The following is a 15,187-nucleotide window of genomic DNA, read 5'->3' as shown; positions in this document are numbered from 1 at the left end:
CCCTTGGATTATGATAATCCATAAGCAAGTGAGGAGGTGCTTATTTCAGATTATTTTTTCCCACTTCTCCACTACCCTTTCAAGTTTCCTAGAAATTACCCACCATTGCCATTATAATCTACCGAATCGTTTTTGCGCCTATCGGATCGGAGAAGCCCGCCGCCCAACAGAAACACGCCAGATAATCTGGGTAAACAAACAAGACTACTCAGATTATATAATCCAAATTATATAATCCAGATTATATAATCTTTCAAAAATAATCCAGATTATATAATCTATTGGGGTAAACAAACAGGCCCTAACATCCACTATTTCTCACCATTGTGTATCCATCGCAGCAGCTATATCCTTATCCTCGACTCATCACCTTGGATTGATGAATGCTTGTTTTCAAACGACTAAAGTAAACTTAGATTATTAAATATTTTTTCTTATAAAATTTTAAAAACGATAAATAACTGAAATAAATATTGAATAGCTGAATATTTATTTTTGTTGTACGTTGAAGACTTGAAGTAAACCTTAGATGGCTATAATAAACTTGTGGAAAGATAAGGAAAGACTGTTGTTAAGGAGATGGTATGAGGGGATTGATCCCCGCCCATCACAACCTACATCCACTCCTGCCGTTAATTATTGTTAAACTTTCACGACCACCACCAACCCTGGCAGGAATTTTTCACATCGAAGAAATATAGTTGAGCCTGCAGGAGCGGAGGCCCTACCATGGAGATATTTGGTAAAGTGGCACGAATCATAAGGCAGGACAACAAACCGCAAAAAGAAACAACAGCTCAACCACTGAACCTACACTCATCATCACCAAACACCCGGAAAACGACATTACAAGAGATGGCATTTTTTCACATAAAGAGCAGGTTGTTGCAAAAATAATTGTTCCTTCTATTATTTGTACCGAATATATATATATATATATATATATATATATATATATATATATATATATATATATATATATATATATATATATATATATATATATATATATATATATATATATATATATATATATATATATATATATATATATATATATATAAAGATACCGTAAGATACACCATATGAAATGCATGAACAAATTATTTAACATTACAGCATGGCGTGAAAGGGCATACCATACCATATGAAATGCATGAATGAATAATTTAACAACATTACAGCATTGACAGAATAGGTAGGTCCTATCAGAAAGTCTATGATTATGGCGGGGGAAAAGTAGATTTTATCGGAAAGTCTATGGAGAGGCATGCGCCAGGGTGTTGCTGCATCCAAGCCACACGATCCCTATCTGTTCCACGGCCACAGGTGAGCAAAAGCGGAAACACTGACCACGAGTTCGTACTTGAAAGTTGGGTAAAATGATCATTCTGAGTCTCAACTAATAAAAAGAGCCGAAAATTAGTATATGCAGGTAAGCATGTGATTTTTTGTTAAGTTTCTACATCCATGAATTTGATTTTTTTTCCCAGCCCAAGGACCAGTGCCAAGCAGAACATGTCCTTCCCACAAGACTACTTGATGAGTAGCTACCAGTCCGAATCCAAATAGAAACAAAGGTAGAAAAACGAGACAACAGTAGGCATAAGCAAGTGAGAACCATTAACAGAGTTTAGGTTATTGCATCTCTAATATTATATTTAAAAGTAATTTTTTTCTGACAACTTTAAGAGGTTTTGCCCTTGGATCAGCATGTCATCATGTTCATTTTAAATAAGAGAAGCAACAGAGTTCCAAAAATTGTATTTCCAACATCTATGTACGATGAACGCCGTCTCAGTCAACCAAGTCATGGGTTCAAAATAGCCTCTCCTGCCTCAGTTTACTCCACTACACCCCACAAAGGTGGAAGACTGGCAGTGGGTCTACCTTTATATGTTACAAAAGGGAACTACCAAAACCATAGGTACAGCATGTACATTATATTTGAACCAGATAAAGTCTACATCAGTTGATAAGGTTCCTATGGAGAAAAGAGGATAGTTTTTTTTTCTGCACATCATTATCTTAAGAAGAGGGGTCCAAAATAGACCAACAATCAAGGGTCAGCCTAAAGTAACTTGCCTTCTCATCTTTTCTTCAATGTTCTCTGCCTCTTTGGCCAGGTCAACCGTCGCTACAAGGTCTTCAACTCTTAATCCAGAGGGGCCGTGTACCGTGTCCCCATCAAATTGCAAATGCTGGGTCGTTCAATTGCACATTTGACGCATACCATGTGCAAGCCCGATTACAAAAACAGTACACTAGCTTAGCGTTCCACATTGTTGATATTCGGAATATATGGGGTTCGGCAGAAAAGATATTGTATATGACCAGGCCATGGGCTGCACGTGTATGCTCGATTGTTATTTGGCTAATTCACTTGGACCAATCCATAGCCATTCAACATTCATGCGTACCATGGAGCCTCTTCTTTGCCAGCATTTGAGGGGCTGGATCGAATTCAAACCCTCCTACATCTCATGTTTAAACAGTTAATCACAGCCTCTGCTTTGGATAAAAGGGAAAAAATAATAGACACAATCAAAGATTTTAAACCTGTTTCACTAGCATCCATAGCAGCCATATCATGTGTTGGTCGTGCTACGGTTCCTTCGTTTTTTTGTGCAGCTGGAAATATGATAACAAGATTAAATGGACATATGTGAGTGCTAATTCCAAATGTTGTAAATAATTAGAAGGTCAAAATTGTCCAATCAATATTAACGGAATTTTATCCACTAGATAAAGGTGAAAAACACATGAAAATGAGCGCTGCTGACCTTATGGGGTGTGATACAAACATTTCTGTATGAAAAATGGTAGCCAAGTATAACTGATATATCGTGTTAGAGTATATGCTATGTGTCTAGGCCCATGTGGCCCATGTAACATTTCAACATGGTATCAGCTAGGGTTTCTTTCCTTCCCTCCTCTCCTCTGCCCTCCAGCGCCGCCGGCCTCTGCTCGCGCTAGGGCCCGCGCCGCCGCGGCCGTGCGCCACCCCGCCCGGACCCGCGCGCCGCCCCGCCACGCGCGCGTCCGGGGCCCCGCGCCAGGAAACCAGCCCGCCTGCCCAGCTACGGCCGGGCCGCCGCCGCCGCCCTCTACCATGCGCGGCCGCCCCGAACCCATGGCCGGCGACCCCCACTTCCCTCCCCTCTCTTCCTCCTCTTGGGCGTGCGCTGCCGCCCCTGGCGCACGCGCCGTCGCAGCCGCTGCTGCTATGATGAGACCTTCAGCCCGGTTGTGAAGCCGGCCACCGTCCGCACGGTGCTCTCGCTGGCCCTTGCTCGCTCTTGGCTAGTTCACCAGCTCGACGTCAAGAACGCCTTCCTGCACGACACCCTCACCGAGACCGTCTACTGCTGTCAGCCGGCGGGGTTCGTGGACTCCTCTCGCCCTGACATGGTCTGCCGGCTCAACAGGTCCCTCTACGGCCTTAAGCAGGCCCCCCCGGGCGTGGCACTCCAGACTGGCTACGTTCCTGGTGACACTGGGCTTCGTGGAGGCCAAGTCAGACACGTCTCTGTTCGTCCAACACCATGGAGCAGAGACTGCCTACTTGCTCCTCTACGTGGATGACATTGTCCTCACCGCCTCCAGTCAGTCACTTCTGCCGCCTCGTCGACGCGCTCCAAAGGGAGTTTCCGGTCAAGGATATGGGCGTGCTTCACCATTTCCTGGGGGTCACTGCTGAGCCTCGGCCCTCAGGACTCCTACTTCACCAGCGCTAGTACACTCTTGACATTCTGGAGCGGGCCAAGATGATTGACTGCAAGCCCTGCTCTACCCCAGTCGACACGCAGGCGAAGCTCTCTGGGGCCACAGGTGACCAAGTCGAGGACCCCACCGGGTACAGGAGCCTTGCAGGTGCCCTTCAGTACCTCACCTTCACTAGGCTGGACATCTCCTACGCCGTGTAGCAGGTCTGTCTCCATATGCACGACCCCCGAGAGCCTCACCTCGCGGCTCTCAAACGCCTCCTTCGCTACCTCCGAGGCACCGTCGACTACGGGCTGCTTCTCCACCGATCTACCTCCTCCGAGCTGGTCGTCTACACCGACGCTGACTGGGCTGGGTGCCCGGACACTCGGCGCTCCACCTCCGACTACGCCGTCTTCTTAGGCGGCAACCTGGTGTCCTGGTCGTCGAAGCGCCAGCCGGTCGTCTCCCGCTCGAGTGCCGAGGCGAAGTACCGTGCTGTGGCCAACGGCGTGGCGAAGGCTGCGTGGCTCCGGCAGCTCCTCACCGAGCTCCACAATCCCCTCTCCAGGAGCACGTTGGTCTACTGCGACAACGTCAGCGCCGTCTACCTCTCCACCAACCCGGTGCATCACCAGCGGACCAAGCATGTAGAGATCGATCTACACTTCGTCCACGATTATGTCGCCGCCGGTGCCGTTCGGGTCCTCCACGTCCCGACCACCTCCCAGTTTGCTGATATCTTCACCAAGGGCCTTCCGTCCTCGACCTTCGCCGAGTTTCGCTCCAGCCTCAACATCAGTAGTGGCTAGTTGCGGCTGTGGGAATCCTATGGTGTGATGTACGGTGTGGTTACGTCTTCCTTTTTGAGTCCAGTCTGTGAACTCCGTTGCGACGGAAGTTCAGACTGCGGGGGGTGTTAGAGTATATGCTATGTGTCTAGGCCCATGTACAACATTTCAACATATCGCTCATAAAAAGAAGAAAGGGTACAACCAAAAGTATACCCAAGATCCATAGAACCATGGATACACAAAGGAAAGATGTATTTACAAAAGTGATCCACAGATTGTTCAGGAAAAAAACAAAAAATCTGCCATAAAGATTAAACAGCAAACAGGGCAGAAATCAACTCAGAAGGGGCCCATACAAACTAGGCAAGCAAAAGCGAATAATAGAACACGAGATGTTCACCGAGTTCTCAGCTTCAGCTGATGCTGGACGTGATGAAAGATTGTTTGGAATCATTTTCACCTATAAGTTCTCAGCTTCAGCTGTTTTGCATGTGGTACCCGCGTAGACATGTCGTGCAAACAGTCTTCGACTGATTTTCATCTATTGCCCGTGGACCATGTGGGTGTTAAACCCAGTGGAGTTTTAGCCCAATTCTAGAAATTGTGCACGTGTTTAGCAAAATCAATTGAGCTCAACGAACATTCAACATGCATTCATGCAAATTGACACGTGTCACCATGCATTCTGTGTGACATGTAGCTTCCCTGACCCCATAGCAAGAGCGTATTCAACAAGACCACTGCAACAAAAAGCCCCTAATCTCTCTGCAAAATCCAACCAAACACCACCCAAATGCCAAATCCAAATATTTGACTCAACTTTGCTATTTTACCAGGATAATGTGCTGCCACACCCTCTACCTGCCTTGTCGTCATGGGAATCTCCTAGCCTTAGGGTGTTTGAATGCACCAGAGCTAATAATTAATTGACTAAAAAATTGCTAGTGAAATTAGCTAGTTAATAAATAGCTATCTAACTATTAGTTAATTTGCTAAAGTAGCTAATATTTGAACTATTAATTAGACTGTTTGGATGTCTTCAACTAATTTTAGTAGCTAACCATTAGCTCTAGTGCATTCAAACAGTGCATGGTGTTTGAATACACTAGAGCTAATAGTTAGGGGGTGTTTGAATGCACTAGAGCTGCACTAGAGCTAATAGTTAGGGGGTGTTTGAATGCACTAGAGCTAATAGTTAGCTGCTAAAATTAGCTAAAGACATCCAAAGATTCTAACTAATAGTTTAACTATTAGCTACTTTTAGAAAATTAGCTAACAGTTAGTTGCGAAAGGGCCTCTAGCCTAGTGGCTAAAGCCTTCCGAGTAGCACCTCCAAGTCCTGGATTCGATCCCCATTGATGGCGAATTTTCAGGCTTGGTTAAAAAAATTCTCTCGTTGTGCTCCATCCGCTCTCGGGTTACGATGTCATGTGCGCCACCCTCCAGTTGGGCCGTTGCAGAGTGAATGGTTGACGCCAAACCCGTTAATGATGGGGGCCAGGGTTCGGGGATTTTCTCGGCTAAGACCATTGTTTCGGTCTCTTTTTAATATAATACCAGGAGGGAGGTATTTCCCTCCCCGACCGAGTTTTTTTTAATAGTTAGCTAATTCTACTAGCAATTTTTTACTAACTAACTATTAGATCTAGTGCATTCAAACACCCCCTTGGCTAAAAAATTGCTACGCTCCATTTGGATGTAGATATTGGAGATGGTGGAATTGAATTGGATCCAATACCAAATCAGACTGGCTTTGGAATTCATATGCAATACCAAATCCAGTTCAATTCCGAGCAAAGCATAGGGTGGGGGTCGGAATTGGAGGGTGGGGACGTGTGTAGAGTTGAATATCGGCTAGAATTTGGTGGATTTCCAATTCCAAATATTGTGACCATCCAAACACCAGAATTCGGGTTTGTCATTTCCAATTCTGAATTCTTGGTCTGAATTCCGACATCCAAACGGAGTGCTAGTGAAATTACTTAGCTAACTATTAACTAATTTGCTAAAAATAGTTGATAGCCGAACTATTAGCTAGACTGTTTAGATGTTCAACTAATTTTAGCAGCTAAATATTAGTTCTAGTACATTCAAACATGGCCTTAGCCATATAGCTGGCGTCTAAGAAGTGAGCACCACGAGAAATCAAGCAGTGAGGCCCATGTCAGATTTTAAGGTCCACACTGGCAAGTGATGGGCCAGACATTTGCCACATCAGGTGTCCACACGAGCAGCCACTTGCACGATTAACACAGGTCCAAAGCAAGGTGAGAATTTGAAACCACATAAAACTTGTGAGAGGTTGAGTGGAACAAATGTACTTGTGTGTGTGTGCTCTCTAGGGGAGGGGGCGGGCTTTTGTTACTTATTTCTAAGAATAGTCCAATGTGAAAAGGTTTTATAACTGAGCAAGAATCCTGCAATCTGATGAATTTTGAACCCTGGTGCTGTTCTCCTTTTGGATCAGGTAAGACAACACATCTTTGACAAAATTAAAGAAAAAAAATCACTATATTGTCCTTAGATTTGTAGTGAATGATCAGGCAGGTCCTTAAACTTTCAATCAAAAAATTAAAGAACGAAGTTCAATATATTGTCCTTAAACTTGTAGTATATGATTATTCAAGTCCTTAGACTTCAAAATTAACTACAGATCCACATAGTTGCAAATCATCACTTACATACTTAAACATGGAAATTATGTCAACTAGGTTGTTAGACCTCATTATGCTACTTTTCTGACAAGAGTTGCTCAGTCGTCACACAGCAAGAAGGTACAAATGAGTTGTTCATCAAGAAAAATGAAGGCTTTGATGGCCTTTATCAGGATTATAAAGTTAGTGAGGATCCCTTGTGCCGCTCAGAGTTACCCTGGTGTCAGAGTCAAAGCCAATACTGCTGCTCAAGTTACATCATTATCATCTTTTCATTAGGCAAGAGCCAATCAGTTTCTAAGATATATCAAGCTTAGCTTTTCCTAACAGTCAGCAGTCTATTACTGCAGAGTGCCCTCCTAAGTCACTGATAACCATGTACATCCCAGCTTCAGTTTTATATCAAGAACATCATCAAAAAAACAGGTTGAGATGTAACCTATAGATTTCAGTATGTTGTTACGATTACCAGCAGACACATATAAGGAGAACTATGGTTTTTTTTTTATAAAAAAAACATAAAGCGAGGTAAATAGAAAAGATTCAGGTAGCATTGTAAGCTTGCGCATAATATCAAGTTATTACCTGGACTATTTGTCCATGCACAATGAAGGAAAGTCACATCTTTGAATCATATCCAAGGTGTCCATCCCTCGTACATATTGCATAAGTTGTCAATGCTTGTTGCTTGTTTAAGAAGATAGTCAACTTGCTCAGAAATATTCAAGGACCTTGACAGAATAACATGAGATCAATAAAACCAGAAATGTACATAAGTAAAATTGACTGCTAAAATCCTTTCCTCTTAATTACCGACCTGGTGCCATCTATATTCTGTCCATGTAACTTATGCTCCACTTGCTTCAGGATGGACAGGGCAAAAGGATTTTTACCTGTGGCCATCAATGAGAACAAGCAAATGCTAGCTATAAATTTGTTTCAACTTCAGAATGCTTAAGGCGATTACTAGATTCTGCTAAGGTCTCGGACAAAAAAAAGACTATGAAAATACAAAGGTTTATGATTATTTACAATATTCAATCTCACATAGCAAAGATACATGAGAGAAAATTACTCACCTTTCCGCATTGATCTTTTTTATATAAACTAAAAGTAGATAGCATACTGAGTATAAGGTTTATGAAGTTAAAGATGTATAATGTCTTATACTTTTTTTTTGCAGTATACCCCCTCCGACCTCCGTCCCAAAAAGAATGTGATTCTAGCTTTGAATCTGGTTGCTACAACCAGATTCAAAGCTAGAATGTAGCAACCAGATTCAAAGCTAGAATCACATTCTTTTTGGGACAGATAGGGTATGCAATTTTTGTTGCTTCAGATGAAAATTGTTCAGTGTCAGCATAGTGATGACTGTACATTTATAAACCGATTAAAACATTAATGATCTCTCCTGCGTTTTTCGAAAAAAAAAACATTAATGATCTGATAATTTAAGTGTTGAGATACAATATTTTCTTATATTAGTTTCAGAGCGGCATAGTTTTGTTAACGTAAAGAGCACCATAGTTTGTCAGACCAAGATAATTCAGTAAAACCAAAAAGAAGTATCAGGTATCAAACATCAAACCTTTTGTTTTTGTCTTACCTCTGGTCACTCGAGTAGTAGAGTCTCCATAGGATTTAGGATCGCTGTTGTCACATTCTTGTCCTCTAACTTGTCTGAAGGCTGCTGCACTGTTGTTATCCACACTTTCAATTCTTCCCACCACCAAATCGGTTTCAACTTCCTGATTACTGTCTTTTGTTTCCAGGTCAGTAGAACCAGAACCATCTATTTCAGCCCCATCATCCATAAGAGCATCTATTTTCTCTAAGTTGTCATAGGGATTAATCTGGGTCAACCCTGTGGTACATCCAGAACTGCTAGTATATGAGTGCTCTGGAGGTGAAATCCAACATCTATCTTGCAAACAAATGTCAGTATTCAATTCCAAATCTGGAGAGCCAGAATCCATGCCAAGAGAGGCTCTATCCTTCTCAGTTGATGAATCACTTTGCAAAAGATCAGGATGTGTTGAGAGCAAATCCTGGGATCTCATAGATTCCCTTTCTCCTGGAACTTCTAGAGCCTGTAAATAGGGGGGAGGGGGGGAGAAAAGTGAGATAATTGGGACCTAAACAAATGTAATGAAAGTTATGTAGCAAAAAGGAAGTGTTTGTGTTAAACTTGTTGTTATGTACACCAAAATACATCTATATTCCTTAGAGCAAAAAATAGCAATTAAAACTGAGTAAACAGACAAAGCAGAAATGCCTCTATGTCACATGAGTATTTAGAAAGTCAGGTTCACATACATTGACCAGGAAGTTCAAACAAGGTCAAGTTTCTGCAAATATATTACTGCAAAATGTTCACCTCTTTTATCATTTTTATGACTTAAATTTCAAACTGTGGTTGCAAATGATTAACATGCTCTCAACATATAGCATTTCTTAGCTAAGTACCTTGTGAAGATTCCCAGCATGAAGACTTGAAAGGTGTCCAAGCTTCATTACCATGGAATGCAGTTCCTTCGCATTGTCAGAAAGTGGACCCACCAGAGGTTCCAAAGTTTTGCAAGCTTCCCTAACTTTAATATTATAAGATTGGTATAATGCCTTTCCATGAATAAGAGGCATACTAGCATTGTTCTTCTCTCTTTCGTTTGAAATCGCTTCAGACATAACAGTTACATCAGCACATAGACAAACCTCAAGTGGAAACAAAATTGTATTTGCCTGTTGAGCACAAAAGACAAAACATAAGCTTTTCTTCAGATTAAAAAAAGGCAATACCATGTTCTACCAAAAACATATTGACAATAAGTATTTACTCTGTATATGTTACAGGAATATTGTTTAGCATATTCCAATATTGTTTTTTATGGTCCACATATATCAAAATCATACAATAATTGGTTGTTTGGTTGCTGCATTAGTGACCTTGCGCCTAAGGTTTTTGAAGCTGTTCCTGTTCAGTTTTGTTTAAAGAAGACAGTTGAAGAAGCTTTGGTGGACTTTAGCTGGACAGCAGACATCCAAGGCAACCTTTCCCTCATATGCTTATTTGATTGAATATTTTCAGCTGTGGGATGCCATTCAGGAAGTGAACCTATCAAGATGAGTAGATGACAGCCACATTTGGAGATTCACGGTTCCTGGAGTTTACTCTTCCAAATCTGCTTTTAGGGCCTTTTTTTTCTCGAAAACGCGCAGGAGAGCTGCGCCCCTTTATATATTAAGAAGATAGGAAAAAGGTCTAAAATAGACCAAACAACAGCAGGCCTCCTCACGGGGGCCAGAAAATAGCATACAAAAAAGAACTCATCATGTGAAAGGAACAAACAACACACCACTCTAGGGAGCAGCTGCAGAAGCAGCCAGAGAACATAGGCCCTTCGCCCCAGCTGCCTCCCAACGACTTCTCTCCTCGTCTGCCCAAGCAAGGATATAGGTGAGGCAAGGAGACAATCCATCGAAGACACATTTGTTCCGATGAATCCAAATAGTCCAAGCACCCAGGATAATGAGGGAGTTAAGGCCTTTTCTGGTGACACCTGAGACCACCTCTGAAACCTCCTCCCACCAATTCAAGAAGGAGGTGACCGCCCACTGGGGAGCTAGAGAAGTAGGGAGTGAAGCCCAAATTTCCGGAAAAACTGGTACCAAAAGACTCTCGAGAAGGAGCAAGCCACCAGAAGATGATCAAGGGTTTCTTCAGCTTGGTCACAAAGCAGACATTTCTCATGGTGGTTTAGGCCTTTCTTAGCTAAACGATCTGCTGTCCAGCATCTATTATGGTCAGCAAGCCAAATGAAAAAACGACACTTTGGCGGGGCCCAGGTTTTCCAAACCCTTGTGAAGTGTCCAAAGGAAACTGAACCCATGAACAGTCCATTATAAGCAGATTTTGCAGAGTACATTCCATCCGGGGCAATACTGAAAATATGTCTGTCTTCAACTCCAGGCTGCAGCTCAATGGCTGAGAGCATCTCCCATAGCTGAAGGTAATCAATCAACACACCCACTGAGAGAGCCCCTTTTATATCGGCAATCCATTTTCTGTTAGTCAAAGCTTCAATCACAGTTCTGTTGTTCACAATCCGCTTAGGAATTGTAGCTAGGAGTCTAGGTGCCATGTCTGCAATTTTTTTACCGTGTAACCACTTGTCTTTCCAGAATTTGGTGCTGGCCCCGTCACCAACTTCAGTGAGCACTACCTCATTAAAGAAGGAAGTGGCCTTTTTTGGGATTTTCATTGGGAGACCAATCCAGGGCCTGGAGGGGTCTGTTTTAGACAGCCATAGCCATCTCATTCGAAGGGCCCAGCAGAGTTCTTTTAAACTGGAGATACCCAGCCCACCAAGCTGAAGGGGGCGGCAAACCTTTCTCCAAGCTACAAGGCAGTGCCCCCCATTTACCTCTTTTCGACCTCGCCAAAGGAAACCTTTCCTTAATCTGTCAATGGCATCTAAACCCCATTGTGGGATATCCACTGCCATTGCCATATAAACCGTCATGCTGGTAAGAACATGTTGAACTAGGGTTCTTCTCCCTGCCTTCGTCAATAAGTCTGCCTTCCAATTTGATAGCTGGTCAGCAATTCTATCAATAAAAGGTTGGAGGTGCTGCCTAGACAGCTTGTGCAAGGATAAAGGAAGACCCAAATAACGGCAAGGGAACGAAGATATTCCACAAGGCAGCAGACCTTGGGTTTCCACCATATCCTCCATTGAGCATCTGATAGGAATGACATTAGATTTCTGGGCATTATTGTGCAGCCCAGAGGCATCCCCAAAAAGCTGAAGAATACCAAGAGTGATAGATAAATCTGCTGCTGATGGGTGAACAAAAAGGGCAACATCATCAGCATATAAGGAGATCCGATGGAGCTTTTCCTGTTGGATAACTGCTGGAGTAAACCCTCCTCCTCTGCCTTGGAAAACATATATACCAGGACATCCATGGCAAGAATAAACAATAAAGGAGACAGGGGATCCCCTTGCCGAAGTCCTCTCCGGTGGATGATGTGTTGTCCTGGAAACCCATTCAGCATCACTTGAGTAGAGGAAGAGGTCAACAAACCACAAATAATATCCCTCCAAATCTGACCAAAACCAAGCTGCTTCAATACTTCAACTAGGAAAGGCCAAGAAATCGAGTCGAAAGCCTTAGTAATATCCAACTTGTAGAGCGAAGAAGCCTTATGCTGTTGGTGAAGCAATCTTGAGGTTTGTTGAACCAACATAAAATTGTCCTGGATGAATCTACCTTGAATGAACGCACTCTGGTTAGGTGACACCATCTCATTAAGCCTTTTAGCCAACCTATTGGCTAGGATCTTTGTGATCAACTTAGCGAAACTATGCACAAGGCTGATAGGCCTGAAATCCTTCACCATTTCAGCTTCATCATTCTTTGGGATCATGGTTATATATGCAGAATTAAGGCACCCAAAATTATCAAACTTCCTACCCCAAATAGCGGAGATTGCAGCCATCATATCAACTTTTATAATGGGCCAGCATACCTTGTAAAAGCGACCAGTAAAACCATCAGGCCCAGGGGCCTTGTCAGCAGGGATCCTTACTTTTAGGGCCTTCTCCAATGGTTCTATCTCCTTCGAACTTTGGAAGAGGCTTTGGAAGTCTTGGGCGCCTACAAAGTGCAAGGTTTTTCTTTGGATGGCCATTGGAAACCGTTGTTGGACAGCTGACAGGTTAAAGAAGCGAGGCCTCCCTCATCCGGAACATTGTGCTTTTGTGACCAAGAGGAGGTCATTCAACACATTTTAGTTTTTTACCACTTGTGTCTTTGCCCGGGACCTTTGGCATAAAATCTTAGCTCCTCTTAGCCTTGCTTCAAAAGTTCACAGAATCGTGGAGGAAGGTATGCAAAAATCTCCAAAAGGATATTAGGAGGGGTCTCAACTCAGGTTGATCTGGAGGCTTGGACTTTATGGAAACTTCGTAATGCTTGTGTTTTTTACTTTTTTAAGGAGCCCAACCGCGGGTACAAGCTGCTGTGCAGGCCTATTTGGAGGAGCGCCACCTTTGGAGTTCCTTAGGGCTCTAGTGTGTGTGGGGCCGTGGGGGTCAAGTGTTTCTCCTTCCTTAGACCAGGTCTCTCTTTAGTTTGTTTCGGTTCAAACCCCTCACTCTTGGTTTCGGAGTGGGGGTGTAGTTTTCTTTTGTAAGAACCCCCCCCCCCCCTCTTTTCTACCTTAATACAATGATATGCAGCTTTCCTGCGTATTCAAGAAAAAAGGCTAGAGTTGAATCAATAGAAACCACAAGTCAAGGTTCAGGCACATGGATAGTTGTTTTCCATGCACATGAAAAACCATGTCAATATAAATTTTTAATATACTGAAATCTAAAAACGCCAAGCACAATAAAAACAGGTAAATATATTGATCTTAGAGAACTGAATTTAATGAACAAACAGAAGCAGTGACAAGCCTTGGAAAGATTGGTCATAAGGGAACTGTGAGCAGCAGCAGCTTCCTTCCCCAGAGTGTATACATCATGCAACCCATCTGCTATAGCTAAAACCTGCAAATAATTCAACAGGAAAACAGGAACAAGAAGTAACTGGTTCAATCACGTTGTCAAGAACAAATAAAAAGAGAGTGTAATATAAAACAGACCACCAGATATGAAAGCTCTAGTTCATTATAGTTGAAGAGTTAAAAACCAACATAGAATTGCAAATACGATTTAGCAATACCAAACATCAAGCTAAATACCATTAATTTCTCAATTCAAGGTCAATGTAGTTACAAACCATTTGCAGATTTCCACAGCCCAATTCACACAATTGTCTTGACTAACTCTTATGCAATCATAAAACTCAAAACATAAAGTTCCATCAAGATGTTATTTCGTTATTTACCTCCTCGAGCAACGAACCACATTCAGAAGTCAAAGCAGTGCAGTCTTGTGATACATGTTTGAATCCAGATAGCAATGCACTTGCTTCACAAGCATGACCATACATGGCACCAAGAACATCCTGGAGATTAACTGGCAAAAGATACCAATATGTTAGTGTATTGTGTGTACCCTGTAATGGGCCTTGGCCCATGTCTTGACTTTATATTAAATTAATATATCCCCTGCCCAATTAAGGTCACTCTCCATCAATCTCCAACATGGTATCAAGCCTTCTTCCCCTCCCCTGCTCCTAGCCGCCAGGGGAACCCCTCCAGCCGGCGGCCACACCCTCCCCCCTCTCCTCTGCTGCCGGCGGCAGCCACCCTCCCGCCAACCTCCTCCCCCTCCCCGTCGCCTCTCCGTGATAGTTTCGATTCTCCTTCTTCAGTCCTCTCCGACTTCTAAGTTGGTCGTCTACACCGACGCTGATTGGAATGGCTGCCCCAACACGTGTCGGTCCACCTCTGGATACATCGTGTTCCTGGGCGCCAACCACGTCTCTTGGTCCTCAAAGCGGCAGCCCGTCGTCTCCCGCTCCAGCGCTGAGGCCGAGTATCGGGCTGTGGCCAACCGCGTGGTCGAGGTGTCATGGCTCTATCAGCTGGTATAAGAGCTCCACACCCCCTCGCATGGGCCACACTCATCTACTGCGACAACGTCAGAGTGGTCTACCTCTACACCGATCTCGTGCAGCATTAGCACACGAAGCACGTGGAGATCGACCCCCCACTTTGTCTAAGAGCATGTTGCTATCAACAATATCCGCCTTCTCTGCGTCGCGGCCACTTCGCAGTTCGCCGACATTTTCACCAAGGGGCTCTCATCCACAATGTTGTTCTCAGAGTTTCGGTTCAATCTCAACATCTATATCAGATAGAGTTGCGATTGTGGGGGTGTTAGCGTATTGTGTTTGTGTGTCCCTTGCAATGGGCCTTGGCCCATGTCTTTATTATATACTAAGTGTCCGTCTGGGAGAGCTCCTAGGCAGCTCCGGCTCCTTGTCGGAGCCCTCCCAAACGGTACGCCGAAAACGGCTACTCGATAGGAGCTTAACGAGAGGTGGAGCTATTTTAGGTGCCGGAGCGGGAGCCATAAAAAG

General features: G+C 43.5%; 1 protein-coding gene across 2 annotated transcripts in view; it reads right to left on the bottom strand.

Annotated features, from left to right (window-relative positions):
• Window positions 1–1,735: 1,735 nt before the first annotated feature.
• The window catches only part of LOC103643975 (serine/threonine-protein kinase SMG1), a 30,695-nt gene continuing 17,243 nt past the window's right edge, over window positions 1,736–15,187 (bottom strand). The window contains exons 10-17 of one of the 2 annotated variants that reach the window (XR_561409.3): window positions 14,048–14,178; window positions 13,615–13,707; window positions 9,620–9,892; window positions 8,760–9,243; window positions 7,971–8,046; window positions 7,739–7,884; window positions 2,560–2,631; window positions 1,736–2,474 (exon numbers count right to left, since the gene is read on the bottom strand). Coding sequence is in view for 1 of the 2 variants with exons in the window: in XM_008667149.3 (XP_008665371.1) it covers window positions 7,785–7,884; window positions 7,971–8,046; window positions 8,760–9,243; window positions 9,620–9,892; window positions 13,615–13,707; window positions 14,048–14,178 (1,157 nt within the window). In the remaining variant the exon portion in view is untranslated. Of the gene's footprint in view, window positions 2,632–7,738; window positions 7,885–7,970; window positions 8,047–8,759; window positions 9,244–9,619; window positions 9,893–13,614; window positions 13,708–14,047; window positions 14,179–15,187 lie in introns of both variants that reach the window. The other variant, XM_008667149.3, reaches the window with a different exon arrangement.

The sequence above is a fragment of the Zea mays genome, chromosome 1, assembly GCF_902167145.1.
Source record: "Zea mays cultivar B73 chromosome 1, Zm-B73-REFERENCE-NAM-5.0, whole genome shotgun sequence".
Classification (NCBI taxonomy): Eukaryota; Viridiplantae; Streptophyta; class Magnoliopsida; order Poales; family Poaceae; genus Zea; species Zea mays.
Note: the sequence above shows the minus strand (reverse complement) of the source record. Positions and strands in the feature narration are given on the sequence as shown.